Source organism: Eumetopias jubatus, unplaced genomic scaffold, assembly GCF_037043125.1.
Source record: "Eumetopias jubatus isolate StellerSeaLion01/CBP00866 unplaced genomic scaffold, mEumJub1_p1.0 scaffold_7, whole genome shotgun sequence".
NCBI classification, from domain to species: Eukaryota; Metazoa; Chordata; class Mammalia; order Carnivora; family Otariidae; genus Eumetopias; species Eumetopias jubatus.
The window spans coordinates 123,484,184-123,509,832 of record NW_028274813.1 but is presented as its reverse complement, the minus strand read 5'-3'; the positions used below and the strand labels follow the sequence as shown (position 1 = coordinate 123,509,832).

The 25,649-nt window shown below is 54.4% G+C and overlaps 1 protein-coding gene across 1 annotated transcript; it reads right to left on the bottom strand.

Moving 5' to 3' along the window:
* Positions 1–1,773: 1,773 nt before the first annotated feature.
* Positions 1,774–22,877, bottom strand: RHCG (Rh family C glycoprotein). Its single transcript, XM_088025182.1, has 10 exons — positions 22,691–22,877; positions 13,789–13,975; positions 11,381–11,531; positions 7,783–7,930; positions 6,797–6,963; positions 5,223–5,360; positions 4,887–5,023; positions 4,457–4,581; positions 4,172–4,245; positions 1,774–1,842 (listed from the first exon to the last, which is right to left on the bottom strand). The coding sequence occupies exons 1-10, from the start codon at positions 22,875–22,877 to the stop codon at positions 1,774–1,776; spliced, it is 1,383 nt and encodes a 460-aa protein (XP_087881308.1).
* Positions 22,878–25,649: the final 2,772 nt, after the last annotated feature.

Here is a 25,649-nt window from a genome sequence, read left to right as displayed (position 1 = left end):
AGTGTTAGTCTGCCCAGGGTGGTGGCTGGCCGCAGAAAATGGGGAGAGCTAAACTGCTGAAAACTTCTCCCACTGTGGAGGAAGGGAAGGGTTGGGGTCGGGGGACTGGCCCTAAGGAGCCTTCCCCCCTATTCTCCACCCTGCCTGAGTGCCCTTGAACCAGAGCAGGGTCACATGAAGGGCATGGTAAACATGGCAGTTTTCACCATGGGTGTGTTTCTGGGATGGTTGATGTGAAGTCAGGAAGGGCATTGGAGAGAGGCCCCAGCCCAGAAGCTGAGCCTGGCAGGGGGCCCCAAGCTGGGCCAGCCTCCAGCACCCCAAATTCTTCCTCTTCAGCCTGGGATGATTTCCCTTGCCTTATGGGTGGCACGGTGGTGTGGGAGATCAGGACTGGGGCAGAAGGCCAGGTCTCTCAAGTCCTTTTCTTGCTCAGATTGGCCCTGGTGGAGCATTCACACCCATTCTACAAAGAACACCAAGAACGTTTATTCACGGAGGCTACCATCTGCACGGAACAGAGTGGTCTGGGGGACGCAGGGAGCAAGGGAGATGCTGGCCGAGGGGCAGGGAGGGAGTGGAGGAGCCCAGCAGTTGGTGGCTGGCAGCTGGGTTGTCTCCTAGGAGGGCTCGGGTCCACTGCCAGCTCCCAGCCCCACTCCTGCCTGCTTTTCCCAGGATGTGGCCACCAAGAGCCCTGGAGGCAGGCCTCTTGCAGCCAGAGCCTGGCTTGGATGCCCACTTTGTCTATAGCTCTTCCTCCTCCATTCTCAGGCAGGCCCCCTGGGATGAAGGGGAAGGGAAGAGAGGCACCCTGGGCCAGGCCAGCAGGTGGGGTGCTGTTCGCCTTGCTCTTGTGTTCCCAGCTTGGTCAGCACCGCTCCTTTGGGAGTGCCGGGACAGTCTGTGGAGCCTGCAGGGAGAGAGCCAAGAGCAGCGGGCCACTGTGGGGTCCTGCTGTAGCCCCTTGGGCACCTTTACCTTTTCCGAACAGGGTGGGCATCAGAGGCAAGGGGTCCCAGCCTCGCTCTTCTCTATCCTGCAACCCCAGCATCCTCTCCTGCCACATCACTCAGCCTTGTGCCCCAGACACAGCTCCTTCCAAGCCCTGGCCTCCAAGGGGATCAAACAGCCCTACTGAGTGTAAAGGTAATGTCCTGCAAGGATCCCATGCCCTCTACTTGCACTGTGTGGCCATGAAGAGTCTGAACTTCTCTGAGCCTTAATTTTCTCATCTATTAGAAAGAGCGAAGTAGTTGCACCTGTCGTGTCGAGCTCTGGAGGGTGAGATGCAAAAGGCGGGGCTTGGTGCATTCCACAGAGGAGCAAGGAAAGGTGAGCTGATGGGAAGAAGAAAGGAGACAGAGAGAAGGAAGGAAGAACAAGCCTGAGCTGATCCACTGAATGGAGCCAGACCTGTCATTTCCACTTTTATAGATGAGGAAATTGAGGCTCCGTCTGTGGGTGAGGAGATCCTCAAAATCACAACCAGTAAGCAGCAAAGCCAAGTGTGTAACCAGGTCACCTTCTATACATTCCTTCCAGTTCAGAGCACCTTCCGTACTCCTGTGCCTGTCCCGGCTTGCAAGGAGTGTGACTCTGAGGCCGCCAACCCCCGTGTGCCCACTCCAATCCAGGCAGGAGGGGTGGAAGCTCACATCCTCATTTCTTGATGCTTGCTTTTTGCCCCTTTGCTGGCATCCAATTCCCAGAGCTGGGCCCCCACTGGGAGAACCTGCCTGTGCTCACCTGCTTCTCACCTGCCCTGGGAGTTTAAGGTTCTGAGGGCTTGAGGGTAGAGTCCTCAGGGTGCAAGACCGTGCTCTTTGGCTCCTCGGGTATCTGCAGAGAGAGGAAGGCAGCTCCAAGGGCCTTGTCCCAGGCCGGGCGGATGGGTGTCCCTGGTAGAACTACAACAGCCTGGGCAAGTCTGGAGCGGCGTTTGCTGTGTGGCGGGCGCCACCTTGTGATCACTGTGCAGAGCGCATGCAGAGAAGCAGGGCAGTCCACACCGGTATCAAGCCCTCTACAGCAGGTTAGCCACTGTCCAGGGTGCTGGGGCACTGCAAGGACGAGACCGGGTCCTTGCCCCACTTAGAGCAACGGGAGAGCGTTCAGGTGACAGGCACAGTGACAATATGAGCTGTAAATGCACACGAGAGGCTGATAACCCGCCTGGAGGGGTGGGATTCCGGTTGTGCTGAATGAACCCACTTTTGAAAGATGAGTAGTAGTGTGCCAGGGAGAGGCCGCATGGCAAGCTCCCGGATCAGCAGGAAGGTCCCAAAGTGAGGTGGGGTGAGATGTAGGGGAGGCCGGAAATGGATGGGTAGCTGGAGTGTGGGTGTTGGGGGTGGAGATCAGCCTTGCCTTGGCTTCAAGGCTTAGATTTGATCTTAAAGATGGCCTCAGCTGAGGTGCAGGAGAGCATCTGTCTCACCCTGTCCTCTGGAAAGCCACCTCATCTCCCAGGTAAACCACCCAGAGGCCAGGGGCTGAGGGGACGGCCTGATGGTGGCTCACTTCCACTGACACAGAATTAGATTTCGAAACTGAGCATTGCTGAAGGGTATTCAGCAGATAGAAGGTGTGAACTTAGAATAAATTACAAAGATCAAAACAGAACCAAGAGTGAACTTCTTTGTATGGGAATTGATAGTTTTTTTAGTTTATTTCATTAGTGGTAAATCCATGTGATTTCTAATTGTGGTGTCTAAAATAGTTTAAGTTCTGACTTTAAATATGGAATGAAAATAATGCTGCTAAAAAAAAGGGTTTATTAAGAATGTAATAACACAGAATACTTTTTACGATAGAGACAGAGAGAGAGAAAGAGCAGGAGCCCAAATTGGGCATATAATCTTCGCTAAGAAAAATCTGGGCAGATTAAAAAAAAAAAAAAGACTGGAGGAACATATACCCAAAATATTAGCAGTGCTTGAATTAGGGTGATGGGATTTCTTTCTATTTTTCTCTATTTCCAGATTTCTCCTAATGAGCTTCTATTCGTTTTATAATAAAAAGATAGTTTAAAGAGAATGAATTCAAAAGCGTTATTAGTTGTGTATCTGAAATTGGCTTATAGTGGATATCAGTGAAAATTACCCAGAAAACTTTCTGGTGTGATTTTAAAAATACAGAGCCAAATGAAAGGTGGTGATGGGCAGACCCGTGTCACAGGGACCACAGACACAGGTTAGGTCCTGCCCCCTGTCATGAGGGGAAATGCAGGTGGCTGTCATCCCCCACCATCTAATGCAGGTAAACACCTGCAACAAGGATTTGTTGGGAGGGAGGCCTGCCTGAAGTCACAGAAAGCCCAAATTGTGGCATGTTTTTAAAGAAACAGTTTTGTGACATCCTACTACTTTCAGCTTCTAGAACAATGTTTCTCAAGTCAGGTTTCTGTACTGATACTTCTCTGGATGCTGAAAGCAATGGAATGTCACTCAGTTTTCTGGACCAGAATCAGCTGGGAACTTGTTCCCAAGAGGAGGCCCTACTCACTTACAGTTCTGGGCTGGCACCTGGGAAGCTGCATTTTTACAAGGTCTCCAGGTGGTTCTTATGGAGTCTGAAGCTGAACACCACAGCATGGTTCTTAATCTGGGCTACATTTTGATCTACCTGGGGAAGCTTTAAAAAAAAAACACACACACACACACAAAACCAAAAAACTCATAACGTCCAGGTCCTAACCCCAGACCGATGAACTCCAAGCCTCTTGGAGCTGAGGCCTGGGCTCCGAGTGTCTTTAAGGCTCCCCAGGTGATTTCAATGCACGTGGAAGGGCCGTGGTTCTCAGAGGCGGGTATGGTTTTCATCAGAATCACGTGGAGGGCTTGTTGAAACACGGTGCTGGGGCCCACCCCTGAATTTTGGATTCAGGAGATCTGGGTGGGACTCAAGAACTTGTATTCCTAACACGTTCCCAGGTCTGCTGCTGCTGGGGAGCACAGGAGACCACACTTTGGGAAGGACTGCTCTAGAGTAAAGCCTTCAGCCCCCAAGAGACACACAGCCTCTGGATGGAGGAGCAGGGTGATGCAGGCTCTGTCCCCAACCCTCAGCTTCCGGTCCCTTGGGGGCCCCAGCTCAGCTGATGTGGGCAGGGTCTGTGGAGAAGGGCTGCAACTCACTTTGTGCAGGGGAACAAGGCCCTGGAACTCACCTCCCAGTAGACTGAATCCTCAAAGCAGTTCTCGTCAGCGGGTTGCCCCCAGAATGGCAACTTCAAAATAATCCCTAAAGAAAGTTGGGGGTCACACAAGGTCAGGAACCACTTCTTCTCAGTCTACCCAGCCCTTCCCCTTAGCTGGGAAACATCCCCCCGCCCCAGTCCCACAGCCACAAGAGCACAGGATTCCTGGGGTCTCTGGGCTGACCTCTGGTACGTGCTCTTGGGTCCCCCACCCACAGCGGCCCCACCTTCTCTGGCCCAGCCACTTCCACTCACCCACGATGATGCCGCCCACCAGGGCCATGGCCAGGGACACAAAGATACCAGCAGCCTGAAACTTGCCCTGCATGCTTGCGTTCCAGTTAGTCTTGAAGCCATCAAAGCCGAAAGCAATGGCAAGCCTGGGGTGGAGATCAGGGGCAGGTCAGGGCACCGCAGAGAGGCCAAGAAACCACTTGCTGTCGCCCCACAAATGTGAGAAGGCACCAAGGCTCTGAGCCTTCCTGTGTGCACTGGACAGATCAGATGGTCCCTAAGGCTTTTGAGGAAGGACAGAGGTTGGGGAAAGAGGCCTATGGACCGTGGTTCAGATTGGGGTAGGTTAGGAATACAGACAGTATGTTGGACCCCAGAGGAACAGCAGGAAGAAGAAATGCAGAAAAGGAAGGAGGGAGCTCAGGCTCCCCTGCCCCTCCTCCATACTTACCCCTTTACTCCATACACATCACTGCTGGCACAGGACGCCGTCACGGCCCCCACGATGCCACCGATGATGCCAGGAATGCCATGCAGGTTGTGAATGCCGCATGTGTCCTGGATCCGCAGCCGGGACTCCAGGAATGGCTGGACAGGGGTGACGGCTGTTACTCAGACCCTGAGCAGTGGCAGGGGTGTGGGCACGCCAGAATTCTGGAGGTCCCAAATACATGGAAACCCAGGATCCTCCAGCCCCCAGCCCCTTCCCTAGGGACCCCCCCCTCCTGTCAGGAACACAGAGACCCCAGGATTCCCCAGCCCTCAGCCCCTGGCCTGGGGTCCTCACCGTCAGGTACACAAAACCCAGGGTGGAGACAATGCCGCAGATGAAGCCAACGATGAGGGAGCCATAAGGCATGAGCATCATTTCAGCGGCCGTCCCCACGGCCACCCCTCCTGCGAGCGTGGCGTTCTGGATGTGCACCTGGGTAGGGCGGGCGGGGCGGGCCGGAGCTCAGTCCTCTCCCAGAGCCCGCAAGGCTCCCCGTGTGTGGGGGCTGCTGGCGCTGGGAGGCAGGGTTGACCCCCAGGGCATCTCGCGAGCGCGCAGACCGCAGAGGGCCCCAGGCCGGGCCCCGCTCCTGTGCTCTCTGCACATTGGGCGCCCACACCGGCGGGCTGGCCATCGTCCATGGACACAAATCGGCGTACTTGTGTCGGGGTGGGTGAGCCCCCTTGGCACGTGTGCACGTTCCCTCTAGCTCTGCATGTCTCCTGGTCTCTACGCTCGCGTCTGCTGACGTCAGGCACCTGCGAGGCCCTACACGTGCGCAAACACCCATGGCGGGGTCTGTGGGCCTGCAAGAGCACCAGCTGACCCTCTCTGAGGGCGGACCTGCACCCGGTACTGTGCTGCCCGCTGTGGGGAGGATTTCAGTCCGTCTCCACAGCAAGCCCAGGAGGTAAGGACACTTATCTTTGGATGTTTGCAGAGGAGGAAATTGAAGTGCAGGGAGACCACACAGCTAGCAAGAGGCAGAAAGGTATCTTGATCCGGGTCTGTGTGGAGCCAGGGCCCCTGACCTTGACCCTATTCTGTGTCCTTGTCGGCGTGTGGGGGAGGGGGGTCTTGGGCGCACACAGGTGTGCCTACATCAGTGTGTTTGATTCTCTTCCCCCTGATGCGGGTGTCCCTACCTCTCTGTGTGGTGAGTGTCCAGTGAATCCAGGGGCTCCTGGCAGTGTCCCAGCACACATACGCCCATGTCAAGAAGCTAGTGTCAGACTAGGAAATAGAGAGGTGGTCTTCTTTTTATAGAAAAATCGACCAACACCTATGGGGTTTGGCCCCTCCCCACTAACGACAGAACAGTCTGTCCCGGTGGTCTGAGGAAGGACACTGTGAAACCGCATCCCCCCACAAACCTCCCCAGGGGAGTGAACAGACATCAAAGGGGTCCCCTTTCTGAGTGTATGGGGCGGGGCAGGTGGAAGCAGCTTTAGGAAGGCTGAGGGCCAGTGTTTGGAGGATCAGGAGCCTGGCAGAGCGGAAGTGCCCCTGGTAACCGTACCAGGCAGGATCTGATGGGGTCCTCAGCCCAGAACAGTCGTCAGCCCCCCAGTCTGGGAGGAGGAGAATGAGGAGGAGGAGCCGCTCATCCAGCACAGCCAGTGTAACAGAATCTGGGAATCTGGTTCTGGGCTTGGCCGAAAACCAGCTATGGAATCTGAACAAATCATTTCTTCCCGAGACTCAGTTTTTTCATCTGCAGGATGGGTGTGATCATCCTGATGCTGCCTGCCGCCTGCCTCACAGAGTCGTTGGCAGGGCATGGCGATCAGTGCCCACTGGGCACAGGCAGTCACAGTCACACCTCACCCCAGGGCTCCCCAGCACCCCCCCTCCTCCCTGCTGCTCACCATGTCCAGCTTGCCCTTCTTGTGCAAGGCGCTGGACATCGCCACCGAGGTGAGCACACAGGCTGCCAAGGAGCAGTAGGTGTTGATGGCGGCTCGGTGCTGGGCATCTCCGTGGTTGGACACAGCTGAGTTGAAGCTGGGCCAGTACATCCACAGGAAGAGGGTGCCTGGCCAGACCAGACAGGACCGTGGGCCCGGGAGAAGAGGTGTTAGATGGGCCCAACAGAGCTTAGGCAGACAGCCTATCCTTGAGTTCCAGAGATGCCATATGACTCACATACCCCAGCAGTTTCCCACCCCGGCAGCTTTCCTCATGCTGGGGGCTCTTCCCAGAACATCCTCCCTGTCTTACTTACTACCTTTTACTTAGCCCTCCACTCTGCTCCGGGAAGTCTACCCCGACCCCATAACTGGGCTGAATGCCTCCCACCTTGCTCCCATAGCACCATGAGGGAGAATCTTTTTCTCTACTGTAGTTAGATTGTCTTGTAACATTGCCATCTCTTCCACCACACTGTGAGGAGCTCCTTGAAGGCAGGGCTGGGTTTTAGGAGGCCAGAGTGGGTGGTGGATATGTATTCTCTGGAATGAATGGACACAGGAAGCAGGAATTCACACCTTGCCCTAGCCCAGGGGATGGACTGACCAGGTCCTGGTTACCACTTTGTCTGCCCTGGGGCACCCTAGGGAAAACAGGATGAGTGACCAACTTCTAGCCCCATGGGAAAAAGGGACAAACATCTGGGATCCTGGAGGTGTCTACAGGCAACCCCCCTCTGCCTTTTCCCCAAAGGGAACTGCCTGCCACCCACCAGACCATGTGGGGATCAGGTGTAGTTTTGGTGGCCTGAACTCCTCATGGAGACCCTCACCGAGCATGGTGGTCCTCACCCATCATGGCAGCCCTCAGGCATCATGATAGCCTGTGTCCATCATGGCCACCTTCACCCATCATGGTGGCCCTCAATCATTACAGTCGCTCTCACCAATCATGGCAAAGAGGTCCGAGTGGTACACAGCGCTCTGTCTCTCCTTGCTCTGGTGTAGGCTGGGTCGGTAGAGGATCCAGGTCACCGTGAGCCCAAAGTAGGCGCCAAATGTGTGGATGGTCATAGAGCCCCCTGCGTCCTTTACCTGGGGTGTAGGGATCTGTCAGGCTCTGATACCTTCTCTCCCTCCCGTCTATTAGCACTTTCCATCCCCACCCCCGTGAAACACACACACACACACACACACACACACACACACACAGCTCCATCTGTCTCTGACTCCACAAGCTGCAGGATGGAGCCCAGGGCCCCCACAGACCAATCAACTGGGAAGCTGAGAAAGCAGGCATCCCTGAGTCCACGCTGTGAGCCTGTCAGCAAAATGCCAGAGCATCCTCACCCAGCAGATGGGACTGTGCCCAGATGGGGAAACCCAGGCTGGGAGAGGACCTTGCTCAGTCACACAGTGGGAAGAGGTGAAGCAGAGCTAGAACCCAGGGCCACCCCCTATCTAGTTTGTCACCCACTAGCTTCTTTAGTATCTTAATTCCTGGGAGCCCTTCCCTCCCCTCCAGGCCGCCCCTCCCCACATTTCTTCCTCCACAGCCACTCCTGGCCCAACCCCACTCCGTCTAGACTGCCGCTCCTCATCTCCCCAGCATCCTGCCACACTCCTTGCCCGACAGCCTCCCAGCTGACCACCCACTGCCCGCTCCATCCCCATCCCCCTGCCCCCCCCCCAGTCAGAGCATGCAGATTGGTTTCTTCCTCTTCTGCCCCTTTCTGCCCTCCCCCACTCTGTGCCACAAGTTCCTCCTTCACAAAGTTGGGGAGACCAGGGTGCCTTACTTAGCAGGGCTGTCTCGAGGGTGAAACTAGACAACTTGTGTACAGCACCTGGCGAGTGCCTGGCACCCCACAGGCACTTGGTTGGCTTAGCCTTCCTCTCCATGCCCCCACCTCCCCTCTCTTCAGCCTCCTGTTCTTCCCTACTCAGAACCAATCTCAGGGGAAATTCCAATCAGAATCATAGACTTGCTCCTTCACTGTAGATGGGGAAATCCAGCCAGAGAGGTTAAGTGTGTTGTCCAAGGTCACAGAGCTAGTTAGTTGTTGACAGAGCTGGGTTTCCCGGTTCCCAGCCTGGCGGGTACCTCTACTAGCTGTGGGATCTGGGCCCAGCCCCTTAACCTCTGAGCCTCAACTTTCTCTTCTGTAAAGTGGGGGTAATAATTGCACCTATCTCGGAGATGAGGATTAATGAGATAAGCCATGTGAAGTATTCAGAGCCGGGCCCCGCCAAGGGCAAGTGCTCCTTACATGTCAGCAGTGATTGTTGTATTTTGACTTGACCCAGAGACAGGCCCAAAGGCTGTCAGGCATTCAAAGAATTTCTGTAGCAGGTTGGGAAGGTTTTTGAGGGCCTCTTCACTCGCGCCCAAGATACTACATTCTCAGCCTATTCCAAATCACGCCCGTTGGCCCCCCCAGATGCTTTATTCTCCACACCTCCCACCCCAGCCAGGCCCCAAGGCCAGCATACTCACCTCTTTTATACCTGTTGGACTATCACCTTCTCCTTGTACTACCTCGGTCCCAATCCCATTATCTCTCATCAGGGCAACAAGGACAGCCTCCTAACTGGGCTCCCTGCTCCCAGCTGTTCTGACTACAGCCAAAGAGGTGTTTCCGTTCCATGTGTCTGGCCGTGCCACTCCCCTGTCTAAAACCTTCCATAGCTCCCCACTGCCCTCATGACAAAAGTTGAAACCATTTAATGCCATCTTCAGGAGCCTTGATGATCCATGCTCCTCCCTCCGTTACCCTTTCAAACATACCCCCCCACCCCCCCGCCCCCCCCCCTACCGCACACCCTCTTCCAGCCGGGTGGAGCCACCGGAGACTTCTCACTGTGGGCCTCCCTCAAGGCCTATGCACTCACTGTTCCCCCTGCCTTACTCCTTCGCCTGGTTATTTCTCACTTGACTTCTAGCTTTGACATCTTTTCCTCCAGGAAGTCTCCCTGACCTGTCCTGCTGGTATAGGCACCCTCCCTTTAGGCCATCAAGCCCCTGACCCCACTCCTCATCGCACTGCGTGGTTACTGTCTATTGACTTCCTGGCTCCCTCTCTAGATGGTGAGCTCCTTGCGGGCTGAGCGAGAGGCCTGCTCACCTCTGTATGGCAGTGCCTGGAGCATTGCCCAACGTGCAGTCAGACTCCAAAATGCATTTACTCGATAAATACTTCTTGAGCGCTTATTAGGCATTGAACTAGGTGCTGGGGATACAGACGGTCCAGACACATCAGGTTTATCAGAGAAGAAGTGTTACGGAGAAAATAAACCAAGTCAATATGAGAGATAGTGACTAGGGGTCAGGTGGGGGGGCAGTAAGATAGAGGGCAACACTGTGGGGTGGGGAGAATCTAGGAGGGCCTCTCTGAAGAGGCAATATCCCAGCTGAGACCTCAGTAATGAAAACGACTGAGGGACGAGCATTCCAGGCAAAGGGAATAGCAAGTGCAAAGGCCCTGAGGTGGGGCCAAGCTTGATGTGTTGAGGAGCAGACAGCAGGGTGTGGTCAAAGCCCAGGAAGATGGGGAGAGAGTAGATTATAAGCTTGGAGGGAAAGGCTGAGGGCAGAACATGTGGGGCTTTACAACAAATTTGGATTTTACTCGAAGAAATTTTAAAAACCCCTGGAGGGTTTTAATCAGGGGAATGGTCTTCCATGCATTATTAACAGGTCTCCATGGCTGCTGGTGGAGATTGGCCTGAGGCAGTGAGTGGGGCAAGGATGAAGACAGGGAGATGAGTTAGGGGGAAGAGAGATGGTGGCTTGGGCTAATCTGGTAGCTGAAGAAAATGACAAAATGAATGACTGAATGTAGTGTGACCTAAAAGAAAAAACAAAAAAACTCTACCCCTTGTGGGGGGTGGAAGTGTTCCAGGCAGAGTCCAAATGTGGAGGAGTTGGGGGCTAAGAAATGGATGAAGTCTGTGAATGACCTTCACCCCTGCAAAGGTACCAACGAGGCATCTGAGCTAGAGTCAGAGGTCTAAGGTGCCTCTTATTTGGGCCATTTATTCGGCCAACTTCAAGGGGCATCATTCCTGCCATAGTCCATGTGAATGTCATCTCTGGAGTTGTGCAGGGCACAACCTATGCAGCTGTACATGTCCACCATGGCTATTCCCCTAGGATCCTTCCTTACAGATGTGCCCCCTCAATACACTGGGTCCTTTTCCTGGCAGAGCATTCTGGGAATGAGGTGTGTGTGCGCCAGAGTGTGTGCAGGAACACCCACTCTTTCCATCCGATATGCAGGAAAGAGAAAGGAGGGAGAAAACCACCATATGAGGAGCCCCTGCTCTGCCCAGGTGCTGGACTGATTTGCTAGGTGGACCGCCATTCCTGCCCAATAAATGTCATTACTCTCCTTTTAGAGATGAGGAGACTGAGGTTCAAAAGGTTAAGTGGCTGGCTAAGGGTGAATTGAATCCAGCTGGCATGCCTCCTCAGCCCTCCCTTTCTCTCCTTCCCTGCTGTCACCCCAAGTGTCCCCCTCCATCCCCATCCTGAGCCCTGCTCACCTCTAGCAGGCTGAGGAGGATGTACTCATTCACTGAAAAGAGGGTCACTTGGAAGAGAGTCATGATGAGCAGCTGGACAGGGCTGACTTTGCCCAGAACTGCCCCAAAGGCCACACAGACAGAGCCCACGCAGAAGTCCGCATTGATGAGGCTGCGGGGAGACAGGTCAGGGGAGGGGTGAGACAACAGCAAAAATGGCACTCCGAGTCCTGGGTTTGAATCTGCACATTGGTCATCTGTGTATTTGGCCTTGTGGCTTAACCTTTCCGAGCCTCAGTTTCATGGTGTAGTCATGAGCACATAACATCTTAAAGCTACTCTAGGAATGAGACGAAATAGCACATGAAAGGGCCAGGACAGCAATGGCATGTACCAGATGCCAGACCCTTCCTCTGTGGCCCCCATCCCAGGGCCCCCTCCTTGCAGGCAGCTTGTATTCAAGGCACCCAAGTTGTCCAGCTGCTGTTCCGGAACATGCCCCATATTTGGGGGCTTGCCCTGCCCTCCATCCTCTACTTGCCCTTCTAGAACCGCCTCTGACTGCCTCCTCTTTCAGGAAGCCTTCCTGGATTCCTCCATGCAGATGTGGTGTCCGCCTCCAGACCCTCTTTCACTTTACACACACATCTCCTGCTGGCTACCAGGGCCCTGCTTGGGTTTGAGCTCTCATGACCTCCTTGTCACCTTACCTGGGAGAGAGGATCTGTGTCCAGGGAGTAAAGAGAGGCCTTCCTGCAGGAGGTAGGGAGGGACCTGGGGGCTCAGTGGAAGGGGGCAGGAAGGCCAACAGAGAGAATAGAGGCAGAGGAGCACCTAAGTCCTCCTAAAGTCTGGACCTGAAAGCCCAGGCAGCCAGCAGAGGGCTGATGGAGAGGCAGACAGCCAGGTAGATGTCATGTGGCCAAAGGAGACCCTGGTTCCATCCATGTGCCTGCCTAACCCAGGCCTTCCTGTGCTCGGCCAGCAGCAAAGCTCAAGGCAGAGTCATGAGAATTGTTAATGGGGGGGTGGTGGATACAGGGACAGTAGAGGCTACTTCCTCAAGCCCTTCACATCCAGAGGAAGTGCCCTTGCCCCGTGCTTAGGTGTGTATGAGAGAATCAGGAGGTGATAAGTAAGAAGCCAGCGGATCGTTGGGCCAGGGTGTGGAATGGGAGCTGTTCTGTCAGGGTCCCCCCTAAGATGAGGATGTTCATTGGAACCTCTGCTTCACTATGACCTTTGTTCACTGCTGTGTCCCCAGGGCCTCACACAGGGCCTGGCTGAAGGAATCATGGCATTTACTAAGTGCCAGGCACTGAAATACCTGTTAGGGACTGGGTATGCGCTCCTGTACCACGCCTAAACCTGAGGGGACAGGTCCTATTACTAGCCACATCAGAGAGATGGAACAGGGAGGCTTAGAGAGGCCAGGTTATTTGCTCACGTTCCCATAACTGTAGCCAGAAGACTGATCTGACAGAGGTGACCATCAGGAAGGAGTGAGGGGGAGAGCAGAAAAGCCCACACCTTGGGCCATCAGCACCCAGGAGACGGAGGTTTGCATGTCACATCTCAGGAGGGCCCACAGAGGCTTGGGCAGAGCCCGTACAGGGCATTGCCCTACAGTGACAGGTAGGACCTGGAGGACTCTTCAGCAGGGACAGGACAGAAGCCAGGAGGAGGGTCTGGGGACAACATGATCGTCCAGCCCCGAGCACCAGAATCGGCTCCATCTCGGTTGCTGAAAATCAATTCCCTGAAAGCCAGTTTGCCAAAAACTCAATTTGTTAAGTGACCAACTTGCGAAATAACTAGTTCACCAAAAACCTGCCAACTCACAAAGTTTACGATAATTCCCTTTGAAGATTTTTAAAAAGTTGTATACTTTTGTTTTTTCATCTAGCCATAGCTCCTTCGCTGGGGTGGCCAATTAAATATATTACAGGTGTTTTCCTACTTGGGGTCTATGGCTTTAGGAGTGAGACTTTCTCGTGTATTTTGAACTGCATGTTGATATTCATGTCAACGATTTTATATACAAAACACTGGCTTGTTGATTCCAACACATTTTCTATCTAGTCAACTATTTTTCCAGTTTCTCTTAAGTCATGGCTTCACTGACCTGCTTGAGTGATTTAGTACCTTGCAAATATTTGGCATGTTTTAAATTTCAGACACCTGGCCTCTGACCCCCGGTTGATGCCCTCTATGTGACGTGGTTTTATGGCAGTTTGCCTCTAAACCCTTTCTGCGGACTTGGTGTTCCAAGCCCACTAAGGAGTGTTCGTTTGCACACCAGCCCCCTCGCCCTCTGGGCCCCGGGGCCCCGCCCCCGGCCCGGCCCCCGCCCCGCCCCTTGCATCTGGGCCCCGCCCCCGCCCCGCCCCAACATCATGGGCCCGCCCTCGGGCCCGCCCCGCGCTCACTTTTCCACGCCCACGTGAATGTAGCCTTGGTGGTAGGAGTGGAACCAGCCCTGCATGAGCAGCGCCCACTGGATGCCGAAGGCCGCCAGCAGGAAGTTGAAGCCCACAGAGCTGTAACCGTAGCGCTGCAGGAAAGTCATGAGGAAGCCGAAGCCCACGAAGATCATCACGTGCACGTCCTGGAAGCCTGCAGGGAGAGCGCAGCCCGGGGTCTCGGTGGCCTCGCCCGCCCTAGCCCTGGGTCTGGGCCAGCGCCGCCGGGCGCAGCGCCTGGTGTCTTCCCGGCCGCTGGGCCCCCAGGTAGTCTCCCGAGCCCCCACCTCCCATCTCTGCATCTGGATTCCAGGGCTAGGCGCAGTTGCTGCGGGTAGAACAGCCACTACCCGCATCTTGTCCTAAGAACCTCTGGAGGGGGCTGGGCTTGGGGGACCAAGGGGAGCCTCCCACTTTAGACCGCTTGTTCTAATGCCAAGACGTGCCTGAGCGCCCCCTCAGGAGATGACAGCTTCGTCTCTCCACCCTCACCCGGGGCTGGGGTGGGCAGCTGGGCATTTGAAATTGGGGCCAGGGTGTGGCTCACACCTAGAATCTAGGGTCTAGAACCCAGACTTTCTGCGGCCTTGCCCCCTCAATCCATTTTTTTTAGTACAGAGAAGTTAGTCTCCTCTGGGTCTGAGTCTCTCCAGGGGCCAAGCACATGAGTTGATCATCGCCCCCCCCCCCCACGAATGTCACATCCCACCTCCACCCCCTGCAAGTACACTTTGTTGCATCACTGAGACCCGAATTTGGGCCCCGGTTCCTCCATCTGCTGGGTAGATGACTCTGCAAAGTCAGGTAACATCCTTGGGTCTCAGCGCCTTCTGTAATGCTTACTTACAAAGCCTGCAGAGATTAAATGCGGTTGTGTAGGTAAACCACCTCGCAGTGTCCATCCCATAATAGGTGCTCAAAACGGACGAGTGTCATTATTATTGTTGCTTTATTATTATTTATTGTTACTTAGGCATAGGCTAATTCTGCTTTTTGAACCAACTCTTCCACCAACTCTTGGGGTGTGGCCTTGACAAGCTACTTCCCCTCTGAGAGCCAGTTTTCTCCATAAAACCAAAGGATGGATTAGAGTGATCATAACTGTCCTCCCAGTGCTAATGTTGCCTGATTCTAGAGTCCCAGAAAATAATAGAAGGCAAGGAGCTTTGGGAAGCAAAAATAGGTACAAAAATATAAGGCGCTAAGAGGATCTAGGGGTGTCCTAGGACACGGGAGCCAGATTGAAGGGTTCCTATTGGCCCAATCTGGGATGGTTTGAATACCAAAATAATTATGTACTGTAGTAAATTAAAACTATTAGGAAATAGGAACTCAGAATAGGAAATAAATGAGAACGTGGAGAGGGCTCTTGCTTGTAACTGAATGCTGAGAGCCAGACAGCTAAATGTGGAATGAGCGCTGAAGTTGGAAAATCATGATTTTCACAGTAAAGACTCCATCAGTGGATGCTAAATCCAGGAGGAAATTTTGATGAAGAGCAGAACATTTGCATTGTCTTCAAGAGTCTTCCCAAAGACTGTGAGTTGCAAGGGATTGAAAAAAAAAAAACCCAGTAATTATGGAGAAACAGGACGACATCTCAACTGGGTGATCAAAATTAACGTCACCCATGAGGGACAGGTGGATTATCACGGGCCTTCAGATGTGGTCATCTGAAGGAGACTTATCACCTGTATGGTATTCTAACCCAGCAGGCATTATCCCAGTCTACTCACAAGGAAGCATCATACACATAAAAAATGAGTAATGCGAAGTTAGAAGGGGGGTGGGTGAGGATTTAGTCTTGAAAAAGGTCAATGTCCTAAAAGACAAAGGTGGCAGAAATGTTCCAAGTTAAAAGAGACTAAAGAGACATGCCAACTACATTCACTCCCTAACTCTGGACTGGATCCTGGATTTGGTGGTGGGGGGGGTGGTGTGTGTGTGAGGAGAGCTGTAAAGTTTGTTATTGACAAAAGTAGAAAATAATTAGAAAATTAGGTTGAGGAAATTAGGAACCGTATATTAAAGTATCACACAATGTAGATTGATGAAATTGATTAGCCTCGTTATGGAAGAGAATCCCTCTATTCTCAGGACATATCCTGGAGTCATGAAGGTGACAACAGGGCCATGGCATGTGTCACCAACCCTCAGATGGTTCAGAGGAAACAAGTGCGTGTGTGTGTGTGTCTGTGTCTATGTGCGGAGAAAGAGAAGGAGCAGGTCGCTGAATTGGAGTTACACAGTATATAGTGCTCTTTTTTTTAAAGATTTTATTTATTTGAGAAAGAGAGAATGAGAGACAGAGAGCACGAGAGGGGGGAGGGTCAGTGGGAGAAGCAGACTCCCCGCTGAGCAGGGAGCCCAATGCGGGGACTCGATCCCGGGATTCCAGGATCATGACCTGAGCCGAAGGCAGTCGCTCAGCCAACTGAGCCACCCAGGCGCCCTATATGGTGCTCTTCATGCTACTTCTGTTTTAGCAACTTCTTGAAAATTTGAAATTCTTCCCAAGTAAAAAGTAAAAAAAAAAGGGGGGGACCTGCAGGGACCATCCACCTGCCCCATTGTTCTTTCCTCATTCTTGCCCCCTGCTCCCCCTCCATGCACCAGCTGCACCAGCCTGGCGTGTTCCTCGGCCTTCCTCCGGGGTCTCTGCCTGTGGCCTCCCCCTGCCTGGGATGCTGTTCCCGCAGAACTTAGGCCAACAACCTCTTTTCCTGCAGATCTCAACAAAACGTCTCCTCGTCACAGAGGCCTTCCTGACCCTCCGGTTTAGAGGCGGTACTCTCCCTCCCGGCCCCCTCTTCCGTCTGCAGTTAGGCGTGTTTGTCCGTCCCACTAGACTGGAAACCCCCAGAGGGCGAGGCTGTGCCTGTTTGCATCGCTCCGCTGTTCCCCAGCACCTGTTGTGGGAGTGGCCGGGGAGACTCTCAGTCAGTATGTGTGGTGGAATGAATGATGACTGGTGTCACCCCGCAGCACCCAGGGGTGCCCGCTGAACAGCAACCCAGGAGCCCCAGGTGGGAGTTCCCGGTCAGGGGAGGCTACAGTCCCTCTCCAGTCCGACGCCTCCCGCCCCTGGGGTGGAGAGCCTGGTCGACGTAGGGGCGGCGCTGATGCTATAGCGTTCTAACCTTGCCTGCCCCTGGCTGCCCCATCTGTACCCCCCCCCAGGTCTCCCTGGGGCCCAGGCCTTGGCCACAGCCCCCTTGGCTAGCGGCCACCTGGAGGCGGCTTAGGGAGGAGGCACTGGCCCAGTGCAGGGTGGGGGTGGGGGCATGCCAGCTGAAGCAAGAGAGCCGCGGGTCTCACCCCAGTGTGGTGCTCGGAGCTGCTGTCTGGAGACCTGTGCGAATTTGCACGAACAAACAGCAGCTTGGTGTAGCTTTCCCAATGCGTGCAGCTGATTTCGTGTATTATCGCGTTTCCTGGTTTATCACGTTTCCAACTGTTGTGGGGGAATCTGAGCTAATGCGTGTGAGTCACCATACGCGGCATTATGGTTATTCTTGGGAAGAACGGATGGGTGGCAGACTGGAGGAGAGGTGTGAAAGAGGGACGTGACACTTTCAGACTACAGTTCCAGCGGCAGGGAGGGGAGCTGGGTGTGGAGTGGGAGGGAGGGGCTCCGTCTGGTGCTGGCCTTGGAGTTGAGAGGACCACAGCGGGGTAGGGGAGTCGTGAGGGTGGGCAGGGCAGATGGGAGGAACGGAGCCTGGCTGCGCGGGGTGAAGCGGGGACCTGAGCCCGGGGTGGTGGTGGGGGGGCAGGCCAGCAGATGGAGCTGTGAGTCAGAATGTGGGCACAGAGAGGGGGAGAGAGCAGCTGAGAGCTGGCTTGCCTTTGAAGCTAGCAGGCCGGACAGGGAAGGCGCCGGCAGGGGGTGGGAGGAATCCCTGGGAAGAGGCAGTCACAGAGGATGGGAGCCTTTCGGCTGTTTGGTGGCAGAGAGGAACCACGTGGGCAGGGGTGGGTACGGTGGAGGGGGCCCTCCTGGGGGATGGCTGCAATTTCAGGGCTGCCTGAGGCCCTCCCCTTCTCAGTGCACCATCCTTGCCTGCCCCCCTCACCAGTTCTCTGTCCTCCGTGACTCCTCTAACTCCCCGGTTGTCCTGACCTCTCTCTTTGCCTCTCTCTGGGGGGGGGGGGGGTGTCTCTTTCTTCTGCCCCCATCTCAGGCACACAGATGCCAGCTTCCCTCTCCTTGGGCACCTCCCTGTTCATTCTCTTGCTCCCTTTCTGTTTATCTCCCAAACTGGTCCTAATTTAGAACCCCAATCTACCAGTTGATTAATTAATATTTTATAAAGTTTGGTGCTACCTAGAATGCTTTTACTAGTAATGGTTTGAAGGTCCCAATTGTGTGACCTTTGGGAAGGACATCATCTCTCGGATCTGCAGTTTCTTTTTCTGTAGAGTGGGGTTAGTCCGTGTGCTCGGTGCTCACCCCAGAGCTCTGTGGTGCACATTTAATGACTTCATCCAGCCCTGGGTAGAGGCCTGGCTCTTTAGCAAATTGATCAATCATATTAGCTACTATTTCTCTTTTTCTCTTTCAAGGCTGTCGTTGTGTTTCGCACTGAGTTGGCGATTTGCTGTAGATCAGTGGAAGTTGGTGAGACACCTTCCTTTCCCCCCTCTCTTTCCCCAGCCTGGGGCGACACAGCAGTCCTGCGCCGCCCAGACTCTGTCCTCTCTACCCAGAGGCACCCCCCTCTCCATGGGGCGCCACGGGCATGCTGGCCTGCAGCCACGAGGGCTGCCACAAGGGGGCACCAGTACACAGCGGTTTTCGCTCTCCCCTTCTCCACCCCCTTCCTAGCTCCCACTCTCCCCCGCCTCCAGGATGGGTCCCCAGTGAAGCTGGCCTTGGCTCTGAAATCTGAGGACAGCGTTTCCCTGGGCTGCTGGACCACAGCAGCTTCCAACCCCCCTGCTGCATCGGCACAGAAAGCCTGAAGCCCTGCCTGGTGCAGGCTGGTGCTGCTCCCTTCCCATTCTCTGCAGGCCAACACAGCCCAGATTTGCCTTTGAGGCCTCCTGGCCAGGCCCTCACTTCCCCAGGGCTCTGTGCCCACCTCTCCCACACCTCAGAGCCGACCACAGAACCACCCCATCACCGCACAATCTCCTGGCAATGGTGCAGAGGCCCGGGAAAGCAGGTGGGCTGTGGGGTGGGAGGGCTCGGCCAGTCCCCGCCTATGTCACTGGCACTGAGAGTGTTGGGCACATCTCTAAGGTCCACCTCCGGCACCACAAGATGGAAGGAAATGCCCTGCCTGACAGAGCATGCAAAAGGCATTTGTAAGTGGGGAGAGCGCAAAGGAATTTAAATGCTAACATCATTGAAACTAAGATTCAGGGAGACACTCCTTGGCCATATCTCTAAAGAGATGCTGTGCCTCCACTCACATACCTTCAGCGCCGGAGCACTCACTCCCCTCTGAGGATGCTTGGTTCCAGCATTCACTGTCCCCTCACTTCTTGCCCCCAGATGTGCCCTACCAGTCATCTGCCCTCTTCAATTTTCCTGGAGATCCAGTGTATTAAATAATATTCCCACTTCACAGATGAGCATACCGAGGCTCAGTGCATTTAGCGATGGACCCGGGTCTGTTTAATTCCCTCCGAGACTTGTGGGAATGGAGCTGAGTCTGAGGTGTAGGTCCCAGGAGAGCAGAGCCAGCCTGACAGCTGTGGCTTCATGAAACAGTCTTTCGGGTGTTGGAACTATGGCATCCTCTGCCCTGGGTCATCTCCTAGAAATGTGTCCCGCTCCTCCTTCAGTCTTTGCAGGAAGTTTCAGGAGCCCAGACTCTGAGGGCTCCTCCTCAAGCCAACTTCCCCCGGACACTGCCAACAGCCACTGAGGCCCCAGAGCACCAGCCCGTGAGGAAGGTTTGTGTCCAGCAGCCAGTGCCTGGACAACAGGCCTCTGAGGGCACCGTCAGGGCAGGTCCCCAGCTGGCTCGGTGCCTGCTGCCTGCCGAGGGGCCCGGGCCTGGGGAGCAGTCCTGAAGGGCCTCCTGAGCCCCAGCCTGAGCCAGCTGGAGCTGGACTCTTCTGGAAACCAGAGATGCCCAGCAGGCTCCACTCATCCCCCTGGCAGGAATGAGGCCCACACAGGTGTTGTGTTGACAGCCTAGAGCCAAGAACCCAGAAGGTACCACAAGGGCATGCCCTCAACCCAGGCCCCTGGGAATTGCCCCACTGGAGCCCCACCTGTGCCGGGAGGCCCCGTGCCCTCTGACTCCTAACCATAACCACCATGACCAGGTAGACCAGAGAAGGGTCAGGCAGGCGGGGAGAGGGGAAAGGTGAGCCTGGAGGAAGGAGAGTGAAGGAGAGGAGCCCAGGGTTCCTACGCTGGCTCTCTGGATTTCCTAGTCACTCCCCTTCTCTGGCCTTAGTCTCCTTGTCTGTAATAGGGGGAGTCCCGACACTGCCTTCCTTCTGGGGTGGTGGAGGCCCAGACACTGCCTTCCTTCTGGGGTGGTGGAGGAGTGGAACAGGCAAAGGAGGATCTCAAGCTGATCTGCCTCTCCATTTGCTGGGTCAGTCCAAGGAGAGAAAAGGAGAGAACGCACATCTGCTAGCTTGCCGTGTTGCCATTACTTGCCAAGGAATCCCGAGGCCGAGAGTCTCTCCCTATACTCCTCTCTGTCTCTTCCTGCATGATGACCAAGAGCTTCCCAGCACCCACGGGGGAAATGGCAGGAGAAACTCAAGCCCCCCTTGATGGCTGGGGCTGTCTTGTCCCCCTTAGCAACCTCCCTCCTATCCCTTTCACAGGCCCTACGCTTGCGCCACTCTGCACCACTCACGTGCTCCCCGCATGCCTGCCCTGCTTCCCCCCTCCTCACTGTCTTACTACCTTCCAGGACGCTGTCTCAGATCTCTTCTGCCCAGAGAACCTGACCCCATTGAGGACAGGGTGTTGGGGTGCTCTCAATGAGTCTGGGAGCCCCTCGGGGTTAGAGACCCAGGATATGCAACTTGTTCATCAAGAGTGGTCATTAAGTCTTGGTCTCTTGGAGGAGGAGTCGGTGGCTTACGTGTGTGTCCTGGCAAATTACTACTAGCACAACTTACCCACCTCCTCACTCTCAAAAGTGTTGTTGGTCAATAAATTATATGGCCACCCTATAGGTAGGTGATTGTTGTGTGAATAAATGAAGGTGGAGTATGGAAGGTGGATGTGGATGGAGTGGGGTTAGGAGCTGGGGAGATGCGAGGACCGCACCCCTCACTGGGAAGGTTCTGTAGCTCCTGTTTTAGGGTTTTGAGACTTTCCACTGCCTGGACTCCTCAAGGACCTATGAACACCCATGGGAGACCTTACCTCCTCTGCTTTGCTGGGAGGCTGGCTTTTTGGCCATGAGATGAGCAAGAGCCAGAGCAGAGGAGTGGAACAGGCAAAGGAGGATCTCAAGCTGATCTGCCTCTCCATTTGCTGGGTCAGTCCAAGGAGAGAAAAGGTGGGCAGTGACAGGCGGACTTGGAATCTAAATTCTAAGGCCTCAGCTGTCAAGATCTCTTAAAACATGACCCTGAGTGGAGCCCAGTAGAGGCTGTGGTCTCAACCAGCACAGGGTACACCCCTGCTTCCATCACCTCCCTTCTTCTAGGCACCAGATTTCTATTAATGTAGCCTGGGAGTGCATTATCTTTTTGGCAGCCATTTAATATGGCTGGCTCCCACTGAGTTGGCAACCTCCTCACCTTTGTCTTTGTTCATTCAGGCCATCATCCTGAATGTATGCAGTTATTTATTTGGATCTAAATGAAATGTTATTTCTGGAGTTAAAGACTCCCATTACTGAGGGTATTCAAGCCACAGAGGGAATGCCAGTTGGCGTGGGTGGCTGTTGCCAGTGAGCTTTAGGGTCCTTGCCGAGACTAACAGTCCATGACCATTTGAGCACCAACAAGTTGGAATGATTGTCATTGGCTGCTGGTGGATGGTGTGGGCAGTCAGAAAGCACAAGGGTATAGAAAGAGCCCTGGGCTGAGAGTCTGGAGGTTGGGCCGACCTGAGTGACCTTGGGCCAGTTTTTCCAACTCCTGAGTCCTCAGGCTTGTGTGCTTAGTGTTCTTCCAGTAATTGCTCCCTTAGGAAGTGAGAGCTCCGTGGCCAGGGCCGTGCCAGAGCTCGACGGGCACTATCTCACGCCAGCCTCACCCCTGCCCCATAAGGCAGATGTGGAAAAGGAGTCTCAGTGAGGTTGACATGCGCCTAAGGCCACCCACCTGGTCAATGGCGGAACCATGACAGAAGTAAGCTCTGGTGATTCCAAAGCCAGGCTCTGAACCACAGTACCACAGATACCAGAGAATTCAGGATGTTCCTTCTTCCTCTCCAAGCCAGAAGAGGGTGGGTGCCGGGGTCCCACACACCTCGCAGCCACCTGCAGCCCTTGGCATGGGACCTACCCCCTTATGTGGAGAGTACGGGTCCAGCTGGACAAGCGTGCCAGGGTCACCCCCTGGTTGGTGACTGAGATGGGTCTCGGGTCTTTGGAGGACAACTAGGGCTCTCTGGCAGGGAGGTTGGAAGGCTCTGATGGCCCCCGGAGTGAGCTCCCCCGGGGTGAGTTTTCCCTATTTCTTTAACACAGGGAAAAAGAGTTGGTGCGAAGGTGGCCCTCTCTCAAGCGTGCTCTCCAGGGCCTGGCGGGGGGCCGGATGGGGAGGCTGAGTGGGGAGGGCCGCTTCTCCTCCAGCCCCGCCCCCGCCTCCCCCCCCCCCCCCCCGCCTCGTTCCCGAGCAGCAGGCTGCGCAGGTGCAGCGAGGCAGGGCTCTGCGGGGCGGCGGGCACCTGCCGGGAACGCCTCTGGCGGGCGTGCGGGGTGGCCGGACTTACTCGGGTAGCGGTAGTAGAATTCGTTCTCCAGGTCGCTGGTGGAGTTCTGTTGCATCTTACTGTCGATCCAGTGAGGGTCAGCATCGGAGTCGTAGCGCACAAACACGCCAAAGAGGACCACCAGGGCCACCTGCAGGAGCAAGCAGGTGACCGGCAGCCGCCAGCGAAGATTGGTGTTCCAGACCATGCTGCGGGGGGCGCCTGGCGGGGAGGGCAGCGGGCAGTTCCGACTGACGCTCGCAGGCGCGAGAGGCTTATAAGACCCGGGCAGGGGCGGGGCGGCCGCGTCGGGTGGCGGAACAGCTGACCCGGGTGCCGCCCGTGCGCTCGTCCAACCGGCGAGGGGACCTGCGGGCTCGGGGCTCGCCTCCACCCGGGAGCCCCCCTTCCCCCCGAAGCTCCCCCGTCGGGGGCCCAGCAGCAGGAGCAGGGGCCGAGCGGGCAGGTGGGCGGGGATCGAGGCGCCCCAACCTCTGCGGATCCCCTCGGTACCCGGGCCGCAGGTCTGTCCCCTTTTGTTCCGGACCAGAGACAGAAAAAGCCGGGTTGTCTGCCTCCTACCGAGAGAGAGGAACAGAGGAATTCCTAGACGGCGCTCTTCATCATCAACAGCACCAACAGCATCACCATCCCTTTCTTTTTCTGATCACAAAATTCATATAGGCTATGTGAAAAACCAGGAAAGGCTAAGACCTGCTTGGAGAAGCTTGGAGAGGCGTGACCGCTCATACAATTCGTATCCTGGAACAGAGAGAGGATGTTAGGGCAAAAACTGGTGAAATCCACACAAAGTCTGAAGTTTGGTTAATAGCGTCCTGCCCATGGGGGTTTCCTGGTTGTGAGAAATGTACAGGGCTTATGTGAGATGTTAGCAGGGGACACTGGGTGCCGGGTAAAGGGGAACTCTGTACTATCTTTGCAACTTTTCTGTAAATCTAAAATTATTCCTGAAAATAGGGTATTAAGAAAAATACACACACACACACACACACACACACACACACACACGATTATCAAAACAGTTGAGATTTTCACAGTTCATTGAGCTTAATCAGGAATTATCTGTTGGTCAATATGTGTGATCTTGACATGAGGAGGCCGTAGAATTTAAGTTAAATCTATGCTTAAGTCTGTATTTTGTCAAAATAAATTTGATTCTCTAATTTTTCTTTAAAAAAGTATATTGTAGAGATTTTGGAAAATACAGAAAGCCCTAAGAGGAAACAAGAAACCCACCTGTAATTCCTCCACCTAGAGGCAACACTAACATGAGAAAGAGAAAGAGGGAAAGAGAGATTCATACCATAATACTGATTTATAGCTGCTTTATCTACTTAATATTTTGTAAACATCTTCCCGTATTCTTGTTCTTCTACACCATTTTTAATGGCCTTATCTACCCAATCCCCTAGTGTTAGGCAGTGGGGTTGCTTTGGGTTTGTTTGGTGTAATAAATAACACTGTCATGTACATCCAGGTATATAGGTCTTTGTATGGGTTTCGATGAGTTCCCAGAGGCTGAATTGCTTTGATACAGGTTGCTAAAAAGTCCCCCAAACAAAGAGTGTGCCTTATGAGCCGTGTGGCACCCATGCACCCTTGCCAGTGCTGGATTATAGAAAACCATTGCCAGTTTGAATCCCAGATTTGTAAAAGGCAGGAATGCCATGCAGAACACCTGAGGCTGAGCTCCTGATCAGGGTGCTGGGAACTTAAATGTGGCTGCACTGTACCCGCATGGGCACCATTCCCTTAGCAGGAGACGCAGACAGCTTCAAGACACAGCCAGACATGCAGAAGCGATACCAGCAAGAGGGCCATTTATTACGTGCTTGCTGTGGCCAAACCTTTTAGACATGTTCTAATTCTCAATGGAACCCTTACAAGGTGGGTGATGGCGCTCCATCCTACAGATGAAACTCAGTTGAGATTCAGGGAGCCTGGGTGGCTCAGTTGGTTAAGCGACTGCCTTCGGCTCAGGTCATGATCCTGGAGTCCCGGGATCGAGTCCCACATCGGGCTCCCTGCTCAGCGGGGAGTCTGCTTCTCCCTCTGACCCTCTTCCCTCTCGTGCTGTCTCTCACTCTCTCTCTCTCAAATAAATAAATAAAATCTTTAAAAAAAAAAAAAAAGAAACTCAGTTGAGATTCAAATTCAGGGCTGTCTTATCTCACTACACCGTGCTGCTTGCCCCCTCTGGGCAGGGCAGAAGGAAGGTTTGGTTGCAGGTACGTGTACCCACTGTTGCAGAGATAGACACCTGAGTGCTGTACAGCCAAGGGAGAGTGGAGGTCAGGAGGCAGGGGCTGGGATTAAAGGTTGGAGATGAAGTTGGTGGGAGCACAAAGGCCTCTGGAGTCATCTATTCCTCAGGGGGCTGTGAGCCCCTTTAAGAGAGGAATGTGTCTTATGTCTAACTCTCTCCCCTGCCCACAGCACAGCGTGCGTGCATGCAGAGCAAGAAGGATGAAGGAAGTGGAGAATAATATTCTTTGAGCCCCGAACCGTGTCCTAGGCGCTGTTCTAGGTGCTGGGAGGTAAATCCCTGTCCCCATGGAAATTGTTGGGGGGGGGTGACAAAAGCAAGCACAATAGAGAAGTATATGGTATGTGCAAGGGTGACAAGTGCCATGCAGGAAAAGGACATGGAAAGTGGACGAGAAGGGGCTGGGAGTGGGAAGGCCACATTGGGGGAGGGGAGCTGGGGGCGTGGAGAGAGGGAGGGAGGGAGAAAGGGAGGCAGGAAGATAGAGAAAGAAAGAGAAGATTTGGGGCACCTGGGTGGCTCAGTTAGTTAAGCATCTGCCTTCAGCTCAGGTCATGATCCTGGGGTCCTGGGACGGAGTCCCACATCGGGCTCCCTGCTCAGTGAGGAGCCTGCTTCTCCCTCTGCCTCTGCCCCTCCCCCTCCATGCTCCCTCTCTCTCAAATAAAATAAATAAAATCTTAAAAAAAAAAA